Source organism: Rhinatrema bivittatum, chromosome 14 (assembly GCF_901001135.1).
Source record: "Rhinatrema bivittatum chromosome 14, aRhiBiv1.1, whole genome shotgun sequence".
Classification (NCBI taxonomy): Eukaryota; Metazoa; Chordata; class Amphibia; order Gymnophiona; family Rhinatrematidae; genus Rhinatrema; species Rhinatrema bivittatum.
This window is the reverse complement of record NC_042628.1, coordinates 44,228,879-44,256,152: the sequence shown is the minus strand read 5'-3', so window position 1 is coordinate 44,256,152 and position 27,274 is coordinate 44,228,879. Positions and strand designations below refer to the sequence as shown.

Sequence of the window (27,274 nt, the reverse complement as noted above, 5' to 3'; positions counted from 1 at the left end):
TTATTTATTTAGTTATGCATTTTATATACCGTCATTCCAAAAGAAGATAGACAGTCATATCATAGAGTAACACAGTGTCTAAAATATCTAAACGTTAACTAAAGGGCTAGGAAAGTCATTTGTGATACATAATTTTAATTCAGTAGTCTTAATATATTAATTAGAGTTGTCATAGTGCACTTTACATCACTCAATTCTTGTTCATTCTTCTAATATTTACAGAGCTTATAATCTTGTAGTTTCTGCATATTGATATTTTGTTAGATCGTATGCATTTTTGAAGAACCAGGTTTTCAGTTCACGTTTGAAACTCTTTCTGTCTGTTATCAGATGTAACGTCTCTGGAAACAAATTCCATAACCTAGGGCCTGCTATGGAAAACATTCGGTCTCTTATTTACGTTAGATGAGTACTTTGCGCTGTTGGCATAGTTAATAGTCCTTTATTTTGCAATCTTAGTGTTCGCTGTGGTGTGTATGGATGGAGATTCACACCTATTAAGTAGGGGTTTCTTCTGTTGAAGATGTTAAAAATTGTTAGAGCTTTATAATGGACACTGGCAGCCAGTGCAGAGCTATCAGTGAGGGGGTAATTAGATCAAATTTCCTTTTTACTAATAAAAGTCTTGCTGAGGCATTTTGTAGTAATTGTAGTGGTTTTAAAAGTCCCGACGATAGGCCTAGTAATAGGGAGTTGCCAAAATCAGTGTTTGTAGAACAGTGCGGAAGTACTGGAACATTAGAAGAGGTTTCAGCTGATGTAATCACAGCTTGGAGTATCCTGTTTTAATTAATTTTTTAATGTGCTTTTTCATTGTGATGCTTTCATCGATCTGTATTCCAAGGTGGACCTGAGCGATGGAATAGTTAGAAGATCTTTATTTGCTGAACATAAGTTACGCTGTGGAGTATGAATACATAGAGATGCATTTAATCATTCTATTTTGTCAACATATAACGATTTGTGTATTAGACAAAGTACTTTTTTACTCTGTTCTAGAATATATTGTCTTTTAGTTGGTTTTCCAATTGGGATAACACTGCTTTTTCTAGAACTTTAATGATAAAAGGCATGTTGGATATAGGCCGGTAATTGTCCCAATCGTCAATACTGCCGTTTTTATTTTTTAGGATTGGTTTGATCACAACTTGTTTCGCCCGGAGGGGACCAGTCCTGAGAGCGAGAGGTTGATTATGGTTGGGATTGTTGGAGTGATTTCACTATGTACTATTTTAAGGTAACTCGCCGGGATCGGGTCTAGTGGGTGTATAGCTGGCTTAATTTTGGTAATGATTTGATTTATTTCAATTTTAGTTACTATGTTGAAAGTGCTCCAAGTGTTCCATTTAGGCTGGAGAATTGTTTTTAACCTATGTATTTTATCTAATAAGGAGGTGACCAGTTCATTGCAGGCATTCTTTGAGAAGTTGTAGTTACTTGAGATGGAGGAAAATAGGTCCTTGATTAAGTGTTTGATAGTTTTGAAGAGTAATTTGGAGTTAAATATTACTCCTTGAAACATTTTTGCATAGTAGTCTCTCTTTTTTTTTTTTTTTTTTTTTTTTTTTTTGCTTTATTGATTTGGGTACAGTATTTTGCTAGGAGGGATCTGTATTTTCTTAGGGATTCTGCAGATGTACATTTTTGCCATTGTTTTTCAGATTTTCTCAGTGTCTGTTTGATTCGTCTTAGTTCTTCATTGTACCATGATTTCTTTTGTTTAGAGTTATTCTGTTCTTTTTGGTATGTTTTCATCTGTATAGGCCTTAGATTATCTGCAATATCATTGAGTTTTTCCCAGTCGAAAGCTGAGGAGGCATTAGCTTGATTAAAATCAATTATTTTATTTTTAATTTTCTTCAAGTATATCTGGTTGTATCTTTCTTTCTGAAGATGAAGGTTTAGTTATTAATAAATTTTGTTTGCTTAGCATTGAGGAGGGTTATGTCCGCTTTTATTAGTTGGTGATCTGACCAGGGTAATACTTTGTGGGATGTGTTGATTAGACAGTTGCTGTGGTTGGCAAATATTAGATCTAGGATATGACTTGCTTTTTGAGTGGGGTTGGATACATATTGTGACCAACCCAATACTTCCTTTGTATCTAAAAAGTTTTCATATGCTGTGGATTTTGATGTTCTGTCTACATAAAGGTTAAAGTCTTCCACGATTAGTGTATTTTCAGGTGATGGAAATGCTTTGGTGAATAGTTCGAACAAAGGTGAGCAGTCATTTTGAAGTATTCCAGGGGGGGGCAATAAACCATTTCTATATTCAGTTGTGGTGATTTTAGTATAGATTTAGTATTGCCACCTCATAGGGTGGGTTAATCTGTATTTTGTAAGGCATAAGTTTAAGTTCTTTTTTACATATTAGTAGCCCTCCACCTTTACATTTTAGGTCTAAGGAAGTGAAAGACGACATAGTACATTGTCTTTGTTGTTCAACTAGGTTTCAGCAATGTAGAAGATAGTGGGCTTTAACTCCTCTAACAGATCATTTATTATTTGGATTTTTTTGGATAGTGACTGGATATTCAATAGTAGGAGTGTAAAGATTAAGCAGGACAAGATTATAGGAGAGTTAATGTTCATCATGGGAAAGATCAGCCTTATATTCCTTATTTGTTCTTTTTTTGTAATTTCCTTAGCTTGAAAGGTAAACTGTAAATGGGTAGAATTACATAAGAACATAAGAAAATGCCATACTGGGTCAGACCAAGGGTCTATCAAGCCCAGCATCCTGTTTCCAACAGTGGCCAATCCAGGTCATAAGAACCTGGCAAGTACCCAAAAGCTAAGTCCGTTCCATGTTACCATTGCTAATGGCAGTGGCTATTCTCTATGTGAACTTAATAGCAGGTAATGGACTTCTCTTCCAGAACTTACCCAATCCTTTTTTAAACACAGCTATACTAACTGCACTAACCACATCCTCTGGCAACAAATTCCAGCGTTTAATTGTGCACTGAGTAAAAAAGAACTTTCTCCGATTAGTTTTAAATGTGCCCCATGCTAACTTCATGGAGTGCCCCCTAGTCTTTCTATTATCCGAAAGAGTAAATAACCGATTCACATCTACCCGTTCTAGACCTCTCATAATTTTAAACATCTCCATCATATCCCCCCTCAGCCATCTCTTCTCCAAGCTGAAAAGTCCTAACCTCTTTAGTCTTTCCTCATAGGGCAGCTGTTCCATTCCATTACATATGACTCTCAAATATTATATCCCAAACAATAACATAAATGAGAGCCAATAATTTTATTGTATCATAATACAAAAAATACAAAGTAATTTAAATACCCAAAACTACATACATATCCCCCATTCACTCCACATACACACACCTGTCCCTCATAAAAACTTTAACAAACAATATATGTGTATAAAATATCAAAATACTAATAAAGATTCCAAAAGACAATATAGAAAGATCCTTTGCACTTAATTCACATTACACAAGATATAAAATATAAAATATTTATCAATGTGAATTGAATCTAAGCAACAATTTGTGCCAACCCAAACTTCAAAATAAGGGAGGGCTTTCAATAACTCCACAAAGATTTAACAGTTGCTTTAAATAACAAACATACCATATATATCTTATCTTTTATATGTATATGTCCCATTAGCTTTTTCATGTAAGACCTCTAACCTTACAATGCCCCTTGTATTGAGTTCAAATGGCTGCTGGCATATATTTCCACTTGTTCACCACCAACAATAACTGACAGCTTGTCTGTAATTCTTTTCCATGTTGCTTCAAATGATTGGCTTCTACTTTTTTATATATCCCATCAGTTCTTGCATTTATCCCAAGTATGTCCCATTGATTTTTTCATATATCCCTATAAGGGACCATTGTTTCGCCGTACCTTGGCTTCATCAGGGGAAATCAACTGAAAAAGTCAGCCACAACGACACATCAACCTATAAATATTTCTTTTTAAAAATGACTTCAAAAAAATGCATTTTAACAAAAATCAAAATCCGAGAAAGACCATGGTCGCTCACTAACTTGGCACCCCTCAATGAATGTCACCTAAATGAAACCATGCACACCGACACTGATGGGAACACGAAACTCCATCTGTGAAGGAATATATATGTAACCATATAAGAACCATACCATCACTTTCACACACAAAACGCACCCTCCTCCTGATATGCCTCCAACGTAACTGCTGCTTGTTTTAAAGCAACGCCCACTTCACAACTCACCGTTATACAAAGACAGCCCAACCTTCCATCGACTTCAAAAAAGATTTCTAATACGCTTTGTACATGGGATATAGGCGAGAACTGATGGGATATATAAAAAAGAAGCCAATCATTTGAAGCAACACGGAAAAGAATTACAGACAAGCTGTCAGTTATTGTTGGTGGTGAACAAGTGGAAATTTTCGTAGCGTGTAGCAGATGGACTCAGAACCAATGGGTATAGTGTACTCGTGCTAGCAGTTGGAGACGTCTCCAACTGCTAGCACGAGTACACTATACCCATTGGTTCTGAGTCCATCTGTCTACACTAAGGAAAACGAAATTATCAGATAAGTAATTTCTCCAATATGCCAGCAGATAGTTCAAATGGCCCAATGTGTACTCAATACAAGGGGCATTGCAAGGTTAAAGGTCTTACATGAAAAAGCTAATGGGACATATACATATAAAAGATATTATATATGGTATGTTTGTTATTTAAAGCAACTGTCATATCTTTGTGGGGTTATTGAAAGCCCTCCCTTATATTATTTAAGAACACTTTCCAATCTTAAACAATGTTCGTTATGTGAATCACATTTATTTATTTTTGTTCTCGGTTTGCTGCTGTGCCTTGATTCCATTTGTTTCAAATGTTCAATGGTTTTAAATGTTCAATGGCTATTTTCATTGTTTAATGTATCGCCTCATAGCGAAAGTTCAGTTCTTTTGTAAACCGGTGTGATCTATATTCTTTATAGGAATATCGGTATATTAAAAAAATCAAATAAATAAATAAATATTAAAGTTTGGGTTGGCACAAATTGTTTCTTAGATTCAATTCGCATTGACAAATATTTTATATTTTATATCTTGTATAATGTGAATTAAGTGCAAAGGATCTTTGTATATTGTCTTTTGGAATATTTATTAGTATTTTGGTATTTCGTACACATATATTTGTTAAAGTTTTATGAGGGACAGGTGTGTGTATGTGGAGTGAATGGGGGATATATATGTAGTTTTGGGTATTTAAATTACTTTGTATTTTTTGTATTATGATACAATAAATTTAGTGGCTCTCATTTATGTCGTTGTGTTCCTTCTTAGCTTACCATATATGCCCTGACCAAGTATGTGTTCAATAATTTGTATTTGCTCCATTGTTAGGTTGACTTTTGTCAAGAGTGAATGCTACTGTTCTATGTGCACCGTAGCCTTACACTTCAGGCGCGCCTTGTCGTCCTTATTGGTCATCATATTCGCCTTTTCCGTCACTTAGGAACATAAGAACATGCCATACTGAGTCAGACCAAGGGTCCATCAAGCCCAGCATCCTGTTTCCAACAGTGGCCAATCCAGGCTATAAGTACCTGGCAAGTACCCAAAAACTGTCTATCCCTTGCTACTGATGCTAGTAATAGCAGTGGCTATTTTTCTAAGTCAACTTTCCACTTATTGTTTCATGTAACTATGTAAACACACATCCTTGATTCATTTTTTTTTTTTAGCGTCTAGATCACGTTTTTCCCTTTTGAATGCTTAACGTCTATGAACAAGTATTCATAAGATTACAGCAATTGAAAGGAGAAAACCAATTCTAAATTATTTGACATTGGTTTGTTTAATTTTATATTGGTAATTTCTTAATGTCCAGTCAGATGAATCTAGAACCAAGTGGGTTATGTACCTCTACCAGCAGATGGAGACTGAGCAAACTGACATCACAGTGTGTGTGTATATATATATATATATATATATATATATATATATATATATATATATATATATATATATATATATATATATATCCCTGCAGTGACATCAGCCTGCCAGTATTCTCAGTCTCCAGCAAATGGTGGACATGCATCTCCCAACTGAAGTTTGCTTCATTTTGAGAAAGGGGAATTAAGGAAATAAATTCTCCCTGCTCTCCTGCGGTGATACCAAATGGTCCCTCCCCCAGCTGAGAATTCCTGAGGTGATTTCTGTGGTCCTTCAGATGAGTGCCTTGGTTCGGTAGCTGGTTTTCAGCTAGGTTGGACTTAACTGCTTAAGTAGCTGAAAGGCAGTGGGTGCAGGAAGCCAAGCACAGCAGTGAAGGCACATGCCCTCTCCCTATCCCCCCTCAGCCAGAGACGGTCTCTGTACTCAGCCAGGTAAGGCTGAGCTCCAATAAGTGAAATTTTTTTTTTTTTTTTAATATATAGAGAATTAGAAGGAGGCTTTTGTTGCATAGGGCTTCCTCCTTCCCCCTGTGTCTGTGCTCAGTGCGCCATTCTGACGGTTGTCCCTCTCTGTGGGAGGTCGAGGGATGTGGGTATCTTGGCAGGTTGAGCAGCCTCATTAGGCTAAGCCTCGCTCTAAGACTTTTTTGCTGCACACTGCATGGTAGACTGCAACGGCATATCGCGCTTTCTCAGGCTGTCCTCTACAGGATTGTCTGTTCAGTGTGTGTGTCTAGCTGTACATCCAGTTTTTGCCTGCACAGACCTGCATTATAGTCTGTGTGTCCAAGTTACGTGGCACCATAGTGGCTGCATGCTTACCTCTGTGCACAAGTTGTACTGTGTGCTTTTTTGGGTGCTTATCTTTGGGACGCCTAATTAGGTGCCTAAGAACATAAGAAATTGCCATGCTGGGTCAGACCAAGGGCCCATCAAGCCCAGCATCCTGTTTCCAACAGAGGCCAAACCAGGCCACAAGAATCTGGCAATTACCCAAACACTAAGAAGATCCCATGCCACTGATGCAATTAATAGCAGTGGCTATTCCCAAAGTCAACTTGATTAATAACAGTTAATGGACTTCTCCTCCAAGAACTTATCCAAACCTTTTTTGAACCCAGCTACACTAATTGCTCTAACCACAACCTCTGGTAACAAATTCCAGAGCTTTATTGATCGTTGAGTGAAAAAGAATTTTCTCTGATTAGTCTTAAATGTGCTACTTGCTAACTTCATGGAATGCCCCCATGTCCTCCTATTATTCGAAAGTGTAAATAACCGAGTCACATCTACTCATACAAGACCTCTCATGATCTTAAAGACCTCTATCATATCCCCCCTCAGCCGTCTCTTCTCCAAGCTGAACAGCCCTAACCTCCAGCCTTTCCTCATAGGGGAGCTGTTCCATCCCCTTTATCATTTTGGTTGCCCTTATCTGAACCTTCTCCATCGCAACTATATCTTTTTTTGAGATGCGGCGTCCAGAATTGTACACAGTATTCAAGGTGTGGTCTCACCATGGAGCGATATAGAGGCATTATGACATTTTCTGTTTTATTAACCATTCCCTTCCTAATAATTCCTAACATTCTGTTTGCTGCAGCACACTGAGCCGACGATTTTAAAGTTTTATCCACTATGATGCCTAGATCTTTTTCCTGGGTGGTAGCTCCTAATATGGAACCTAACATCATGTAACTACAGCAAGGGTTATTTTTCCCTATATGCAACACCTTGCACTTGTCCACATTAAATTTCATCTGCCATTTGGATGCCCAATCTTCCAGTCTTGCAAGGTCCTCCTGTAATGTATCACAGTCTGCTTTTGATTTAACTACTCTGAATAATTTTGTATCATCCGCAAATTTGATAAAGTCACTCGTATTCCTTTCCATATCATATATATATATATATATATATATATATATATATATATATATATATATATATTGAAAAGCACTGGTCCAAGTACAGATCCCTGAGGCACTCCACTGTTTACCCTTTTCCACTGAGAAAATTGACCATTTAATCCTACTCTCTGTTTCCTTTCTTTTAACCAGATTGTAATCCACGAAAGGACATCGCCTCCTATCCCATTTTTTTTTTAGTTTTCGTAGAAGCCTCTCATGAGAGACTTTGTCAAATGCCTTCTGAAAATCCAAATACACTACATCTACCGGTTCACCTTTATCCACATGTTTATTAACCCCTTCAAAAAAATGAAGCAAATTTGTTAGGCAAGTCTTCCCTTGGGTAAATCCATGTTGACTGTGTTCCATTAAACCATGTCTTTATATATGCTGTATGATTTTGATCTTGAGAATAGTTTCCACTATTTTTCCTGGCACTGAGGTCAGGCTCACTGGTCTATAGTTACCCGGATCGCCCCTGGAACCTTTTTTAAATATTGGGGTTACATTGGCCAGCCTCCAGTCTTCAGGTACAATGGATGATTTTAATGATAGGTTACAAATTTTAACTAATAGATCAGAAATTTCATTTTTGAGTTCCTTCAGTACTAGGATGCATACCATCCGGTCCAAGTGATTTGCTACTCTTTAGTTTATCAATCTGGCCTACTACATCTTCCAGGTTCACATTGATTTCGTTCAGTTCGTCTGACTCATCAACCATGAAAACCATCTCCGGAACTGGTATCTCCCCAACATCCTCATTAGTAAACACTGAAGCAAAGAATTCATTTAGTCTTTCTGCAATGGGCTTATCTTCTTCCCTAAGAGCCCCTTTAACCCCTCAGTCATCTAATGGTCGAACAGATTCCCTCACAGGTTTCTTGCTTCGGATATATTTTTTTAAAGTTTTTATTATGAGTTTTTCCCTCTATGGCCAACTTCATTTCAAATTCTCTCTTCGCCTGTCTTATCAATGTTTTACACTTAATTTGTCAATGCTTATGTTTTATCCTCTTTCACCTCACCTTTTAACCATGACTGTAATCGTTTTGCTTTCTTTCCACCTTTCTTAATGTGTGGAATACATATTTTATTTAATTATTTATGTATGTATTAGAAAGCTTTTCTATGCCGTCGTTTAGTGAAATACCATCACAACGGTTTACAGATAGGCACATAAATAAGATTGGATTGGTTTATAAATTATCTAGTAGGTGCCAATAAATGTTCGGTTACATGATTCAAATAATATTGCTATATGGAATGTAGATTGGAAATTTCATCAAACATATACTGTACTTTCTTAAATTAATACTTAAGTATGCGAAAAAAATAATAAAGCGCATGTTTGGTGACTTTTAACCGTGTTTAGGAGTTCTTTTTCTCGTTCATTAGTATTACTTACTCTCCACTCTCCTTTTGAAAAGTGTTTTTGAAGAGCCATGTTTTTAAAATTTTTTTGAAGAGTTTTAGGTCTCTCATTAATCTTATTTCGAGTGGCATTGTGGTCCATAATGTTGGACCGGCTAAGGATAGTGCTCTCTCTCTCACTTTGGTCAGTTTAGCTGTCTTTACAGAGGGTATGGTTAGTAGAGCTTTATTGGCTGATCTGAGATTTCTCCGGGGGACATGTAGTTATAGTGCAGTGTTTAGCCAATCGGTATTTTCTTCATTGATTAGTTTGTGAATTGTGCATAGTGTTTTAAATTGCACTCTTTGTTCAATTGGCAGCCAGTGTAATTCGGCGAGTGTTTGAGTGATGTGATCCCTTCTACTTTTTCCAGTTAGTATTCTGGCTGCAGAGTTCTGTAAGATTTGTAGTTGTCTTAATGTTGTATATGGTAATCCCAGGAAAAGTGTGTTACAATAGTCTGTGCTAGCGAATATAAGTGCTTGGAGAACGTTTCGAAAGTGAGCTTGGGTTAATAGGGGTTTTAGCCTTCTAAGGACCATTAGTTTGTCGTAGCCTTCTCTAACTTTCAATGATATGTGTTGCTTTAGGTTCAGTTCATTGTCAATTACTCCTAGGTTTCGAGCTTTTTCAGTTCCACTATCTGATCATTTTTAAGTTTGGGATTCTGGATTAATTCAATAGTTTTACGTTCAAGGTGTATGAATTCTGTTTTTTCAATATTGAATACCAGTTCCATTTGGCTTAATAGTTGTTTAATTATATCTAAGTACAACATTGCTAAGTTTAATGTTTTTTTTCAATTGTTTCCTCTACTGGTAGAATTAGCTGAATGTCATCAGCGTATATGTAATGTATGATACCTAGTCCTGCCAAGAGGTGGCATAGAGGCAGCATGTAAATATTAAATAGAGTCGCCGAAAGTGCTGAACCCTGGGGGACACCAGTCTTTAGTTTGATTTTGTCTGATTTTGTATTTTTTATCTGTACCTGAACAAATCTATGATTTAGGTAGGATCAGAACCAATCAATTGTTTTGTTTTGTAGTCCTATTTCTTCTAGCCTTTTTAGTAGTATATTATGGTTTACAGTGTCAAATGCCGCTGACAGGTCTAGTAATATCATAATGTAGTGTTTTCCACTGTCAAACCCACGTAGTACATTATCTGTTAGAGAGATTAGTAATGTTTCCGTGCTATAGTGTTTCCTGAAGCCGTGTTGTGAGGGGTAAAGTTTGCTGTTGTCTAGATGTTCAGCTAGTTGCTTTTGTACCGTTTTTTTCTATTAATTTAGCAAGCATGGGTAGGTTTGAAATAGGTCTATAGTTACTTAAGACATTTGGGGCACTGTTTTTTTTTCTTCAATATTGGTTTAATTATTGCACCTTTAAGAGAGTCTGGCATTAGGCCTTTACTCAGTGATAGGTTAATTATTTTTGCTATAGTGTAGGAGGTTATATCAGCTAGTTTTTTTATGTCCATGGTGGGAATGGTGTCTATTTTATGTGGGGCGGGGTTCAAATTTTTTATCATGGATTCTACTTCGATCTTGGGTACCTCATCAAATGTGGACCATGGTGTCACATCTCTTTTGTGCATCTTAATTTCCTGTTTTGTTTAAGGCTAGTGATTTTATCTGAGAAATAGTGTGCTATTTCATTGCATTTATTCTCTTGTATATGGACTGCGCCTCTAGGATTGTATTTTTAAATAATGTCCAAGCCTGTTGAGTCCAAGCCTGTTGAGTCGTCTAAGTGTTGGACACCTAATTTTTGGGCGCTTAAGGTGGAAGTATATATATAAAAACAAAAAGAAAACAGCTAGATGCACGCCTCCGGCTGCTACTCAGCGCATTGTCGGCCATAGTGGCACATATTTCTAAGAAGCCTAAGTGCCTCTTTCTTTGCACGGCCTGTCATATTAGGACATCTCAGCCAGGAGTGCCCGCTAACTTGTGCCAGCGCTGTTTGGAGGCACAGGGAGAATTATCTTCCTCTGGTTTCACTAAACCTGGTTCTTCCCAGCCAGATGTAGGTCTGGGTAAAGTCAACTCGGGTGGGGCACCTGAATTTGGACCTCCCCTAACTGGTTCCTCGGCAGGGGGACGGTAGCTCAGTGAATACGCCTCAGGTGCCTCCTAGTTTGCAGCCTCCTGGTTTGCAGGGGTTGCAGTCTTTTCTTCAGGCACTGTCTTCAACCCTGTTCTGTGCTCCCATAGCAGAGGTACAGGTAGGAAACTTGCCTTGACCTTCTGTTAAGCGCTGGAGTACTCCTAGTGCAGCAGCGGGACTTCATGAATAACCCAGATGATGGTAATGATGATGCTGCCAATCCTGACTCTCTTGAGGATGGTGAAATTCCTCCAGGATTAGAACCATATAGACCTATATTATGGTTCTTTCATAAAGGTCCAAATTAGATTGTGAGCCCTCTGGGGACAGGGAAATAACTACAGTACCTGAATGTAATCTGCTGAAAAGCAGAATATAAAAATCAAATCAAATAGAGATGAACTACCAGCTCTGATCTCTCAGACTTTGGAAATGCTCGGGGTCCCTGGGGCAGATTCCGGGTCTGAGCTGAAGAGCAATCCCATTTTGGTTTCCTTGCGTAAAGCCTTTTTTTTTTTCCCCAGTGATGGAGGCCATTCAAGAATTGTTTGATCTTGAATGGCCTCCATCTGGGGGCACCCAGAGGCTAATTTCAAACGGGATTGGGTTTTGGAAGGCTTGTACCCTCTGGATCCAGTGGTAAGAGAGCGCTTACATTTTCCGAAGGTAGATGCACTTGTGTGTGCACTCTCAAAGAGGACCACTATTCCCGAGGAAGGAGGAGCGGCCTTTAAGGATGCTCATGATAAAAAGATTGTCTATCCTTAAGCAAGTATTTGAAGCAGTAGCAGGGCTGGTATGGTTGTGTATTGTTCCTTTTTATCGAAGGTGGTATCTGAGTTTCACTTGAAATCAGTCCAACTCCTTGCCGTCTCTGGACAGAGAGAGAGATGTAGAGGACTATTGTCTGTTGTGACCCTTGCATGTCAAGAGACATTGTCAGGAATCTGGAGGTTATAGAACCTTTGCGGAAGTTGGATCACCTGTTTGTCCTTCATGGTGGTACTAGACTAGGAGAGCTGGCCTTGCGGGCTACAATAGCTCACTGGATTAAGGAGGTAGTCACGGCTCATACATGGATGCTGAGAAGCTGTTACCTAGTCAGATTAGGGCTCATTCCATTAGGGTTCAGCCAGTGTCATGGGCAGAAGTTAGACAGTCGTCTCCCGTCGACATTTGCCGAGCTACGATGTGGTCCTCCTTGCACGCCTTTTCTAGGTATTATCGTCTGGATGTTCAGCCCCGGGAGGACGTGGCCTTTGCACATGCAGTTTTGACCGGAACACAGGCAGCCTCCTGCCCTATTCGGGAATAGCTTATGTACATCCCAATTGTTCTGGATTCAGCTGACTGGACGCTAAGAAATGAGAAATTACTACTTACCTGATAATTTCCTTTTCTTTAGGACAGTAATATGAATCCATCTTCCCTCTCTTGGCTGCTGAGTGATTGCATAACGATTCTCTTGTGTGCCTACGTGTTACAGGGATTACCGGTAAGTGTTACTCCAGTCCCTAGACTAATGTTATTACATTCTTGTCTGAGCTCAATGATGCCTGTTGGCTGAGTATTGCAATAGTTATCTGTTTTTAATCAAGTTTTTTGCTAGTCTGTCCACAGTTGCTTTTGAAGAAAATACTGGCAGATGTCACTGTAGGGGGTATATATACTGTGATGTCAGTTTGCTCCATCTCCATCTGCTGGTAGAAGTGCATAACCCACTTGTTCTGGATTCATCTAACTGTCCTAAAGAAAAGGAAATTCAGGTAAGTAGTAATTTCCCATTTCAGGTTTGTGTGGTTTGTGTTTTTTTGTTATGGAGGAAGAGGGTATTCGGGGGCAGTTTCCTCCTGCTTCTTTAGGCTTTCATCTCGATTGGACCAGTGACTGAGATCTGGCTCTATGATCCTTTATTTGCAAGTACCTGTGGATGTTTTCCTTATTATATTTCACTCCCCAACTTACATAGCCCAGCCATTGCAGCAGTAGGTCTCACCAGAGCTCCTTCTGGACCTGGCTCTGCAGTATTCGTGCTAGTCCAAGGAGCAAATTGCAATAATGTAATCTTAAGAATTGTGATCCAACAAATCCTGACCAATAGAAAATATTTAGTTTATGGGTAGAGTTTTGGTTCACAGTTCAAGATCATTATTTGCCCCATTTGTAATAATATGCTTATAGTTTTAAAATATAAGACATAATTAAAACAAATTTTCTTTTAGGTCCTTGAAATGAACAAAGTATTTCAGAAAATAAGTAACATAAAATGGTTTTGGTAAAAGTAGCTCATTGGAAGTTTTTCTTTTAATTGCATATGTGTTAATTGTCATTTCTTTTCATTGAAGTTTTTAAACCTGAAGAGCTGCGCCAGTCTCTTATGCCTACTCTGGAAGCATTGTACCGGCAGGATCCGGAATCCTTACCTTTCAGACAACCTGTAGATCCCCAGCTCTTGGGAATTCCCGTAAGTAGTAATAGCAATAAAACAAAATCTGTATTTAAGAATTGCTACATCTTCTAGCAAGTTTTGTTAGGCACATTTGTTAAGCATATCTGTCTTTAAAAAAAAAAAAAAAAATACATTCCCTATAAAATTTGAACAAGTAGAGAGATTAACACTGCTCATATTAGTTATTCAGAGTACTTAAATCACATGCGGATTGTAATAAATTGCAGGAGGACCTTGTAAGACTGAAAGATTGGGTGTCCAAATGGCAGTTGAAATTTAATGTAGACAAGTGCAAGGTGATGCATATAGGGAGAAAAATAACCCATGCTGTAGTTACACGATGTTAGTTTCCATATTAGGAGTTACCACCCAGGATAAAGTTCTAGGCATCATAGTGGATAATACATTGAAATTGTCGGCTCAGTGTGCTGTGCAGTCAAAAAAAGCAAACAGAATGTTAGGAATTATTAGGAAGGGAATGGTGAATAAAACGGAGAATGTCATAATGCCTCTGTATCCTGGTAACAGTATCTCAAAAAAGATGTCGTTGCACTGGAGAAGGTACAGAGAAGAGCAACCAAAATGATAAAGGGGATGGAATGGCTCCCCTGTGAGGAAAGGCTAAAGAGGTTGAGACTGTTCAGCTTGGAGATGACTGAGGGGGAGATATGATAGAGGTCTATAAAATCATTCGAGGACTAGAACAGGTATGAAGTTAACAAGTAGTATACTTAAAACAAATCGGAGAAATTTCTTTTTCACTCAACGCACAATTAAGCTCTGGAATTTGTTGCCAGAGGATGTGGTTAGTGCAGTTAGTGTAGCTGGGTTTAAAAATAATTTGGATAAGTTCCTGAAGGAGAAGTCCATAAACTGCTATTAATCAAGGTGACTTAGGAAATAGCCACTGCTATTACTGGCATTAGTAGCATGGGATCTATTCAATGTTTGGGTACTTGTAACCTGGACTGGCCACTATTGGAAAAGGATGCTGGGCTTGATGGACCCTCAGTCTCGAAATGACTGCCTATTCTGCAGAGTCGCCAGGGAAAGGTCCGGAAATACTGCAATATTGTTGTTCCAGGACCATGTATTTTTCTCTCGCGCAGCATTGGCTATCTGCTCTTTAATTTTAAAGTCTGAAAAACAAACAATGATGTCACGCGGTCGAGATGGCTGTGGAGATCGCAAAGCCCTATGTGCTCTGTCGAAGTGAATTTCTGGAGGAACATACCCATCGGTTTTATGTGACTCCTAGAGCATAGGCAAAAAGTGCGGACCAGCTCGTGGCAGTCTTCTGGTGCCTGCGTCTCGGGAAACCCCCAAAAGCGAAGGTTGCTCCTACGAGCTCTATTTTCTAAATCAGCAAGTTTGGCAGTAAGTTGGGCAGTAAGTTGGGCATTTTCAGATCGGAGGGTATCGCATGTAATTCTGTTGGCAGTAATTTGTTCCGCCTGACCATCCAGACGCACGTCCACATCATCTACCCGATGCCCTATGTTTGTGAGGTCGCTCGATTTCCTCCACGTGCGCTAAAAGTTCCTGCCGATACGTTTTAATGTCTGCTCTTATACCGGCAAACCAGTCCCTGAATTCCTCCCGGGTCGGATGCTCTGAAAGGGGGGTGCATCAGAATGCACGGAGGACGGGATATAAGGCTCGGGAGTTTCAGCACGCGAATCGGCACCATCTTGCTCATCGCCTGTACTCAGTTATGCTGGCCTGATCTTTATGGCCTTCCTTCTGAAATGAGAAGCGCTGGAGGTCAAGGTTTTTCTTTTTGCTCGTCATGTCTTTGCGATAAAGCAAACCCTCCGTATCAAAATTTGCTTTGTTCGGGTGAATAGAACACGGATGGCTGCAGATTAGTTGGGAGTCAGTGGGAGCTCTCGGATTAAGCTGCCATCCCGCAACATGACGTCACGTCCCCCCCATGGACCCTCAGTCTGATCCAGTATGGCAATTTCTTATGTGCTGAAGACTCTCAATGGTAAAAAGAATTATTTTCAGTTAAAAAAAAAAAAAAAAGGTTTGTTTACACTAGATAGATATTATAACATTTAAAAAAGTGGTCCTTTTTTTTAGAAATGTTAGAATTTTTTGTATGTTGTGAACAGGCACTTCTATTTCACTTCCCAACAGTCAGTACTGATGGGAAGACGAGCAAAATCTGGAAGTCTTTAACTCTATGATATATTATGTAAGCCCCTCCTGTTTCCTGTTATGTATGAACCTTTCTCTTTTCTGGTAGTCTTAGATAGGGAAGAACCTTTAATAGTTCAGCTGTAGAGGTAGGAACTGTATTTAATAAAGCTTTAAAAAAATAGAAAATGATTGAAGCTTTCCAGTAAGTCCCTGCTGTGATGGAAATTCCTGCCCAACTGTGTAAGGCTATGAAGATGCACCAAGGATATATTTCTGTAGGTGTCCTTCCCTTCTTAGTAAATGACATTTTATTCAAGCATACTGCATGGTAAGGAGCTGCAGGTCCATCTTTATCTTCCTTCAAATCAATTTATAAACTGCAAAACTGCAAGTAAAGATCTTGTCTTCAAAAAATGGATCTTGTGCTTTTTTTTTTTTTTTTTGTATTCCTGGACTATAACCTGCATAAAGTATAACTAATGAAAACAGTAATAAATGTTTGTAGCATCTAGGGGACCTTCTGCAGTCAAGGAGATTGGGCTTGTGCTTGAATGATTTCCAGAGCTTAATTACTTGTTGAGGAAAAAAAATGTCTCTATTAGTTTTAAATGTATCACCTAGTAACTTCATTGTGTGTTCCCTAGTCTTTATACTCTTTGAAAGAGTATACCAATTTTTGTTTACCTGTTCTACTCCAATCATTATTTTATAGACCTCTATCATAGCTCCCCTCAGCTGTCTCTTCTCTAGGCTGAAGAGTACCAATGTCATTAGCCTTTCTTCATAAGGGAATCGTTCCATACCTGTTATCGTTTTGCTTGCCCTTCCCGAACCTTTTGTGATTCTGCTATATCTTTTTTAAGATATAGCAAGATATAGTAAGATATAGTACCTCATAAGGGCAACTCATCAATGCTATAAGCACATTGACTGGCATGAATGTTCTCTCTATTTAAACCCCTGCTTCTTTTCTATGATCCAAGTTATATTACTCCCTTGTTTTATTGTAACTGCATTCCTTAGCCTTCTCTTGTTTAATATGTTTTTTACTACTATTATTATTATTATTATTACTAAGATCAATGTTATTTTTTGCCTCTTGTTCCCTATCCACTTGTTAATTGTAAACCGACATGATGCGATATTTATCGCGAATGCTGGTATAGAAAAACTAAAAATAAATAAATAAATAAATAAGATGTGATGTCCAGAATTGCACACAATACTCAAGATGAGGGCACACCATGGAGCAATATAGAGGCATTATGATATTCTCTGTTTTATTATCCTTGCCATTCTTAATAATTCCTAGTATTCTATTTACTTTCTTGGCTTCTGCTGCTGCACATGGAGTAGAAGATTTCAACATATCAATGATGACACCTAGATCCTTTTCCTGAATGGTGACTCCTAAAGTGGAACAACCTTCTCCAACCAATGAGTCAGGCCTTCTGGCTTAGGGCCTCTCCCAGTCCTTCTATAGCTCCCCTTTGTATAACTATACTTATTTATTTTCCTAAGTATCTGCTCTTTTAATTTCCTCCTCCCTAAACCCTTGACACTTCTCCCCTGAAACCAGTCATCATGTCCCATTTTCTCTACACTGAAGAGTAGCCTTGTTTCCAGTGGAATGCCACCTCCTCCCCCTCCTAAGTATTCTGCTGTACTATTCTAATTTAGGCATCTTGTTAAACATGACCAACCAAACTTGAATCTGTTTTAGTGGGATGCGATGACATTCAAAGTAGGGGATTCAGTAAATGCACATCACCTTCCCTTCCTTTCCCCTTCCCACACCCAAAGCATTATCACATTCCTTTCCCGCTCCCCTGGACATAATCAGCTAACTTTCCTTCTCCCTCCTTACCACACTCCTTACCCAAGGAGTTGTATTTACTGTCCCAATAAGTGAGATTGAAAGTCAAAGAATGAAATTTTTCTGGTGGTGTGTTTGGGATAAATCTGGAAAGATTGTGTATATTGTATTGCTTTGCAAATGAAGAGTACCAAAATTGTTTAGCTTTCTTTGGTTTCATTTAAATTGTAGTTCTTTAGATCTACATAGAAAATCTTAGGTTCTTTTCTCCATCCTCCCCTTCCCGCAGCTCCATCCTAGGTCCTTTCTTACTAACAGACTTTACATGGAAAATGGGCAGAGGTGTAAAAGTATCACCACATGTATATTATACATACATTCACTGTTTCCTTTTTCTGTATGGCTTTCTGGTTGGCACCACAGCAATCACTTCGAATCCATATTGTAGTAGGCCTATTGTAATGTTGGGTGTGGGCTTGGCCCTTAGAAAGCCATGAGTAAACTGAATTGAAATTACAATATAATAAACCTCCCATACCAAAACAGCACCAACTGCCAGCAGTCAAACAGTACCATCCCTATCTATAAAAAGGCATTTTCCCAGGACAAGCAGGATGCTAGTCCTCACATATGGGTGACATCATTGATGGAGCCCTATTGCGGAAAACTTTCTGTCAAAGTTTCTAGAAACTTTTGACTGGCACTCTGAGCCCACTGAGCATGCCATGATATTCTCAGCCACAGGGGTCTCCCTTCAGTCTTCGTTTTTCCGTGCTGCTTTTGGCATCATGGAGTAGGAGCCTGTGTGAGTTTTCTCACATACTTTCTGACTAAAAATCAGATTTAAAAGTGATTATTTCTCTCCCATAACGGGGTCTCTCCTGTTACCACCGGCCGGTGAGTAAACTTTCTCTCATTCTCACCCTTTTGAGTAAAAATATTTTTCTTCTCATTTTCATCGACGGCTGTCGAGGAAAATATGGCAAAGGATTCAAAAAATGTCCCAATTGTAATCGGACTATGTCCATTACAGATCCACACCTTGAGTGTGTTCTTTGTTTAAGTCAAACACACGATGTAACTTCTTGTCCAAAGTGTGCTGAAATGACCATGAAGGGTCGAAAGGCTTGACAAGAAAAGATGGAACACTTATTCCATCTACAACTTTTGCTTCCCCATCGACGTCCACTCAATCATCTCCGGCCGGAGTTTCAAAACGTCTAATCCTAAAAAAAAAAACATTGTCCAGAAGGCTCGGGGGATCGTTCATCACCGACCCCATCCGTGACATCGACGAGGTCAGCGGCGGAATATCGACCGAAGCATAGTCATCGGCATCACCATCTATCCATCCCAGAGGCGCTTCTCTCCCCACAGAAATCGACCGCAAAATGGCCTCGCCTTCAGGAAATACCGAGGCCTTCGACGCGAGGCGTTCACCTCCTCTCGATGTGCCGACCATCGAACCTCCACAGGGCCCTGTGGAAGAACCACTAACACCTTCACCGCCACCATGTGTAGCTGTGATTCAAGATGGACGCTTAATCAAAAGCTCCCTTCCTTCAGCTCTTAAAATCATCACTTCAGCGTGTTTTTAAGCTGATTTAGTTGGTGCCATTGCTCCCTAAAAGTCTTTGTCTCTAGTGATGGCTACTAGGAGAAAAACGATTTGTCTCTAGTGATGGCTACTAGGAGAAAAACGATAGACCTGAAAAGCAAATGTTGCTTACCTGTAACAGGTGTTCTCACAGGACAGCAGGATGTTAGTCCTCACATATGGGTGACATCACAGGATGGAGCCCAATCACGGAACACTTCTGTCAAAAAGTTTCTAGAACTTTGACTGCCCCTACTGGGCATGCCCAGCATGGCACTAACCCTGCAGCCAGCAGGGGTCCCCCTTCAGTCTTGTTTGAAAGCTATAGGCAGTGCCGAAAAATAAAATAAGAAAACTTTACAAACCCAACACCGCAGGGCGGCGGGCGGGTTTCGTGAGGACTAACATCCTGCTGTCCTGTGAGAACACCTGTTACAGGTAAGCAACATTTGCTTTTTCACAGGACAAGCAGGATGGTAGTCCTCACATATGGGTGAGTACCGAGCTGAGGATGTCCGAATATGTACCAAATGTACCCAAAGGCGTGCAACAGGTATAACAACTGGGGTGGAATTTGGTAGAGGGCATCCTGAACCACACCGGGCAGGCGGAAGGGTGTTGGTACGTCACGTTGTAAACAGGTTATGAAGGACAGACTGGCCGAAGATGGTATCTTGTCTTCCGGCTTTGTCCAAGCAATAGTGGGCTACAAAGGTGTGGAGAAGAACTCCAGGTGGCAGCCCTGCAAATGTCAGGAAGCGGCACCGAGCGTAGGTGTGCTACTGAAGTCACCATAGCCCTCACAGAGTGTGCCTTAATATGGTCTTGAAATGGAATGCCTGCTTGCTGATAGCAAAAGGATATGGAGTCCGCCAACCAGGAGGAGAGAGTCTGCTTACCCACAGGCTGCCCTAATTTGTTAGGGTGGAAAGAGACGAACAATTGAGTTCTTTTCCTGTGGGCAGCTGTACGGTCTAGGTAGAATGCTAGAGCCCGTTTACAGTCAAGGGTATGCAGTGCCTGCTCTCCTGGATTGGAATGGGGACTGGGGAAAAAGGTAGGCAGTATGATGGATTGATTGAGATGAAAATCCGAAACTACATTAGGTAAGAATTTAGGGTGAGTGTGGAGTACTGCCTGGTCCTGCAGAAGTTTAGTGTAAGGCGGATAGGTAACTAGGGCCTGTAATTTACTAACTCTGCGAGCTGAAGTGATTGCCAAAAGGAAAATCACTTTCCATGTGAGATATTGAAGTTCACGAGAGTGAAGAGGCTTGAATGGTGGTTTCATGAGCCGACCCAAAACCAGGTTAAGGTCCCAAGAAGGGGCCCAGAGGATGCAGTGGGGGCTTGAGGTGAAGCAAGCCCTTCAAAAAACGTATTACAAGGGGTTGTACTGATATAGGAACATCCCCAATACCTTTATGGAAGGCGGCTACCGCACTGACATGCATTCTGATGGAAGAAGTCTTTAGACCTGACTCTGATAAATGCCAGAGATATTCCAAAAACTTCGTGATTGGACAGGAAAAGGGGTCAAGGGACTTAGAAGAGCACCATGACGTGAACCTTTTCCATTTGTAAGAGTAAGCTTTTCTCGTGGAAGGCTTCCGTGAAGCAATCAAGACACGGGAAACTGGTTCAGAAAGGTTAAGTGGATGAAGGATTAACCTTTCAACATCCATGCCATCAGGGACTAGGCTTGAAGATTGGGATGGTGGAGGCACCCGTTGTTTTGAGTGATCAGAAGCGGGTCCTTTCCTAAGGGAATGCGTCTGCGAATGGAGAGATCCTGCAGTATTGGAAACCACACTTGGCGTGGCCAGTGAGGTGCTATCAGGATCATGGTTCCCTTGTCCTGATGTAACTTCATGACAGTCTTCGAGAGAAGAGGAAGTGGAGGGAATGCATAGAGCAGACCGGTTGTCCATGAGAGGGAGAATGCATCCCTGGGCTGAGAGTGTTTGTTGCGAATGAGAGAGCAAAAGTTCTCTACTTTGCGGTTTTGAGGAGACGCAAAGAGGTCTATCTGAGGATATCCCCATTGTTGGAAGATGGAGTTCGCTACTGAGGGGTTGAGAGACCACTCGTGTGGTTGAAAGATGCGACTCAGCTTGTCTGCCAACACATTGTCCACTCCCGGCAACCAGGTGGCCCTGAGGAACATCGAATGGGAGAGAGCTTCCGCCCATATCTGTACAGCTTCCTGACACAGAAGGAAGGAGCCCGTGCCTCCCTGTTTGTTGATGTACCACATGGCCACCTAGTTGTCCTTCTGGATTAGGATAATTTGATTTGAGAGGCGATCCTGAAATGCCCTGAGAGCATATCTTATTGCTCGAATCGCCAGGAAATGTATTTGGTGATTGGCTTCCTCTAGAGACCAAGATCCTTGTGTCTGCAGATTGGTCACATGGGCTCCCCAGCCGAGGTTGGAGGCATTGGTGGTGAGAGTTATTTGAGGGTCTGGAGCCTGAAAGGGCAAGCCTTGGAGGAGATTGTTCTGATTTTTCCACCAGGCAACAGACTGACGGAATGAGTCTGTTACGTAGACAATGGTCGACAGGGGTTGAATGCTTTGAGTCTATTGAGACCTTAGAGTCCACTGCATGACTCTCATGGCCAAATAGGCCAATAGTGTGATGTGAACTGAGGATGCCATGTGTCCCAGGAGGATGAGAAAGTGGCGTGCAGTCGCGGAGTGCTGAGACTGCAGCTGCTGAGCAAGAGACATGAGAGTGAGAGCTCGCTGTCGAGGCAGAAAAGCCTTTGCCTGCAAGGTGTCCAAGTCTGCCCCAATGAACGACAAGGTTTGAGATGGGACTAAGTAGGATTTGTCGTAGTTGACGAGAAATCCTAATGAAATTAGAGTGTGTAAAGTTAGATTGAGGGACGACAGAGCAGCTTGCTGAGTGGGAGCCCTGATTAACCAGTCGTCTAGATAGGGGTAGACGTGAACACCTTGGGTCCTGAGGAAGGCTGCAACTACTATGAGGCATTTTGTGAAGACTCGTGGCGCAGTTGCTAGGCCGAATGGAAGCACTCGATATTGATAGTGCTTGGGGCCTACTAGAAACCTCAGGTATTTGCGATGAGATGGGGTTATCACAATATGAGTGTATGCGTCTTGGAGGTCCAGAGAGCAGAGCCAGTCTCCTCTTTGTAGAAGAGGAAGAAGCGAGCCTAAGGTTACCATCTTGAACTTCTCTCGCTGGAGGTACTTGTTGAGGGCCCGTAGGTCCAGGATAGGACGAACACCTCCCGATTTTTTGGGGATTAGAAAGTACTGGGAATAGAACCCTAGGCCGTGCTGAGAGTAGGGTACGGGTTCTATTACCTTGGACTGGAGAAGGAGGGAGACCTCTTGATCCAGAAGGATGGAGTGATCGGATGTTCTCCACGTCGGTAGAGGTGGAGAGTCTGGTGGCTTGGAGAGAAAGTTCAGATGGTAACCCTGAGCAATTATCGCCAGTACCATTGGTCTAAGGCAGCGGTTCTCAACCGGTGTGTCGCGACACACCAGTGTATCACCAAGCACCGGCTGGTGTGTCGCTTGCTCCCGGTCTCTCCCGCTGCTCTTTCTTCCCTGCTGCCGTTGCCGCCGGGCTATCAGCACATTCAAGGCCAGTGGGAACGGCAGCAGTGCTAAAAGAAGCTGTGGCACCCGCGGCTGGCCTTTTCTTCTTCCCGCGCCTGCACCCCCCCCCCCCCCGACACGGAACAGGAAGTGATACGCGGTGTGCGGGAAGAAGAAAGAGCCGTGCCGCGTGATAAAGTAGCAGCGGCCGCTGCAGCATCGGCCCCCGAGCAATCAAAGCAGCCGGTATTCGAGAAAGGAGACAGCAGCATGAGCCTCCCGCTGTCGATGGAATTCTTCCTTCTTGGCCTGTGGGGGCTGGAGGAGGAGGCTGCTGCAGCTACCATTTGTGCTGGGGGGTGGGGGAGAGAGAGAGGAAGTGAGTGAGAGAAAGAGAGAGAAGCAGCCAGCCAGCCAGTTTGTAAGTGAGAGAATGTGTGTGTGATTGAGAGCCTGTGTGTGATTGAGAGCCTGTGTGTGAGTGAGAGAATGTATTTGATTGAGAGTATGTGTGTGATTGAGAGAAACTGGTCAGAGAGCTGATGTATGTGTATATGTGAGAGACAATGAAAGTGACTGCTCAAGGAGATGACTGATGTGTATGTGAGAGTGTGAGACAGTCAGCGATGTGTGTGTGTGTGTGAGAGAGAGAGAAAAAGCATGGAAGTGAGAAATCTGGGTATGTGAGAAAGCATGGGAGTAAGAAGCCTGGTGTTGTGGGGGTGTATGTGAAAGAAAGCATGGGAGTGAGAAGCCTGATTATGTGAGAGAGAGCATGGGAGTGGGAAGCCTGTGTGTGTGTGCATGTATGAGAGAGAGACTGGTTGGTAAGGTGATGGTGTGACTGGTGTGAATGTGAGAGAGAGAGAATGTGATTCAGGGAATGAGAAGCCTGTGCACATGGAGAGCAAGCATGGAAATGAGAGAGAGACGTGTGTGTGTGTATGTGTGTAACAGAGAGAAAGTGATTATGGAAATGAGAAGCCTGTGAATGTGAAGAAAGTGAGCATGGGAGTGAGAACCTGGGTGTGTGTGAGACACAGCATGGGAGGGAGAAGCCTGTATATGTAAGATAGAACATGGAAGTGGGAAGCCTGTGTGTGTGTGTATACATGAGAGAGATCAGGTGACGTGTGTGTGTGTGTGTAACAGAGAGAAAGTGATTATGGAAATGAGAAGCCTGTGCATGTGAAGAGAGTGAGCATGGGAGTGAGAACCTGGGTGTGTGTGAGACACAGCATGGGAGGGAGAAGCCTGTATATGTAAGACAGAACATGGAAGTGGGAAGCCTGTGTGTGTATGCATGAGAGAGATCAGGTGACGTGTGTGTGTGTGTGTGTGTGAGAGAGAGAGAGAGAAAGTGATTATGGGAATGAGAAGCCTGTGCATGTGAAGAGTGATCATGGGAGTGAGAAACCTGGGTGTGTGGGAGACACAGCATGGGAGTGAGAAGCCTGTATATCTGAAAGAGAACATGAGAGTGGGAAGCCTGTGTGTGTGTGTGTGTATATGCATGAGAGAGATCAGGTGACTGGTGTGTGTTTGTGTGTATGTGAGAGAGAGAAAGAAAGTGATTATGGGAATGAGAAGCCTGTGCATGTGAAGAGTGAGCATGGGAGTGAGAAACATGTGTGTGTGTATGTGAGTGTGTGTGTGTGTGACACAGCATGGGAGTGAGAAGCCTGTATATCTGAAAGAGAACATGAGAGTGGGAAGCCTGTGTGTGTATATATATGCATGAGAGAGATCAGGTGACTGGTGTGTGTGTATGTGTGTGTGAGAGAGAAAGAGAAAGAAAGTATTATGGGAATGAGAAGCCTGTGCATATGAAGAGTGATCATGGGAGTGAGAAACCTGGGTGTGTGTGAGACACAGCATGGGAGTGAGAAGCTTGTATATCTGAAAGAGAACATGGGAGTGGGAAGCCTGTGTGTGTGTATGCATGAGAGAGATCAGGTGACTGGTGTGTGTGTGTGTGTGTGTGTGTGAAAGAGAAAGAAAGTATTATGGGAATGAGAAGCCTGTGCATATGAAGAGTGATCATGGGAGTGAGAAACCTGGGTGTGTGAGAGACACAGCATGGGAGTGAGAAGCTTGTATATCTGAAAGAGAACATAGGAGTGGGAAGTCTGTGTGTGTGTATGCATGAGAGAGATCAGGTGACTGGTGTGTGGGTTTGTGTATGTGTGTGAGAGAAAGAAAGTGATTATGGGAATGAGAAGCCTGTGCATGTGGAGAGAACAAGCATGGGAGTGAGAGACTGGTGAGTGTTTGTGAGAAAGAGAAAGTGATTATGAGAGTGAGAAGCCCATATATGTAAGTGGAACACGGGAGTGGGAAGCCTGTATGTGTATATCATGAGAGAAACTGTTCAGGAAGGTGACTGGTGTGTTTGTCAAAGACTGTTTGGGAGATGATTGGTGTTTGAGAGACAGAAACTGGCCATGGGGGCATGACTGGTATGGTGTGTGTGTGTGAGAGACATGGGCCCTAAGGAAGAGGACCATGAGTATAGAGCTTAGCCACTACTGCTGCTTCTGGTGTGTGCTATAGCCTACATGGAAGAAGAGTAGGAGAGCTGCTGGAGGAGGTAAGTAAAGGTGGCTTTTTAAGTTTATTTTTCTTGATTGACTGCCATTTTAATTATTTAATATTATGTGATGTCTGCTTTTTTTGAAATATTTTATTGGTGTTTGGAGAATTTTTAATAGTTTTTAATTGTTGGATGTTATTCTGTTCATAGTTGTTGTGAAACATTTATTCTGCTTATTAGTATAGTTTTACAATTATTTCTGTGTGGGGATCTATAGCTGCTTGCTAGTTCTGTTTTCCTAATAAGAGGTGTATTGGTTTTTAGGGCATGATTTAATATTTGTAGTGTTGCCTTTTCATAGATAGGGTTGCTTCTGTTTGAGTGTATTCCATAATACAGGTGTAACTGTGTGCGGATTAGTTTATGTGCATTACTACAGATCCTGGGAGTATGTTAGGTCGGTTCTGTGTCTGTTACCGAGATATTTTACTAGCATGTAAGCATTTTATCAGTCTTATTTGTTGTGTTTTCTCAAGAGGACATGCATTGGTGGTAAACTGCTGTCTTTTCATAAGTAGGGCTATTGAGCCTGGAAGTAGAAGGAGTTTGAGTTGCTGTTACTGAGATGACACCAGAATCAGAATATCTTTTTTGTAGGGTGAGTTGTATGGGGAATGTCATAATTCTGCTTTACATCCATTATTGTGGGTCAGGGGGGTTCCCGTGGATGCAAACTGTACTTTTACATCTAGCCCTGTGACGATCATGGGTCAGTGTGTCACGCATGTGAGAACCATCTGTCAGGTGTGTCCCGACAGAAAAAAGGTTGAGAACCACTGGTCTAAGGTGATTGAGTGCCATATGTTGTGGAAGTGGCACAATCGACCTCCCATTGGTATGTGAGACAGTGGAATCTGGCTGCTGCTCTCTAGGTGGAAGTCAAAAACCAGAAGCAGGGCCTGGCTGAAGAACTGCTTGCGGCTTTTGTTTCCATGTCTGACGAGACTGGGCTTTTTGAAAAGGTCTCGTGGCACGGGATCTTGCTGGTGGCGGGTAGGACTTCTTTGACCAGAAGAAGGACTTTTTAGAGTCCTTTCGGAAGGGCTGTTTTGAAGAGTAGTCAGGAGGAATCAAAGAGAGCTGTCTGAGAGTCTCATGATGGTCCTTAAGTTCCGCCACTGTCTGTTGAATCTGCTCTCTAAATAGGTTATCTCCCACACAGGGTAGGTCAGATAACCTGTCTTGTATCTCAGGGCGAAGATCAGAAGATTTGAACCAGGCCCATCTCCTTGCCGAAATAGCTGCTGCAGATACTCTGGTAGCAGTATCGAAGATATCATAGGATGACCTGATCATGCTTGCCTGACTCAAAACCCTTGTTTACTAGGGTTTGAAGCTGATCTTGGAATTGTTGAGGCAGGGTATCTCTGTCAAGTCTTGTATCTGCTTAAAAATGACCCTATTATATTGGGTCATATAGAGCTGATAAGCGGAAATCCGGGAGATGAGCATTGAGCCTTGGAATACTCAGCGTCCAATGGCATCTAGAAACTTCTGTTCCTTGCCAGGGTGGAAAGAAGTGTGAGGCTTTGATCTCTTTTGTGCAGATTCAACAACTACAGATTGGTTATCCAATTGAGTTTTCTGAAAGCCTGGAGCTGACTGCACCAAGTAGGTAGTGTCAGCCTTTCTATGGACTGGAGCAATGGATCCAGGATGTTCCCAGTTCTTCTTGAGGAGATCTAGAAGAACCTGGTGGATAGGGATGGAGGTTATTTCTTTATGAGCATCCAA

General features: G+C 41.4%; 1 protein-coding gene across 1 annotated transcript in view; it reads left to right on the top strand.

Moving 5' to 3' along the window:
* The window catches only part of CREBBP (CREB binding protein), a 918,877-nt gene that overhangs the window by 514,260 nt on the left and 377,343 nt on the right, over positions 1 to 27,274 (top strand). Inside the window, exon 17 of the mRNA XM_029576620.1 lies at positions 13,710 to 13,828. Coding sequence (XP_029432480.1) covers positions 13,710 to 13,828 — 119 coding nt within the window. The remainder of the gene's footprint in view (positions 1 to 13,709; positions 13,829 to 27,274) is intronic.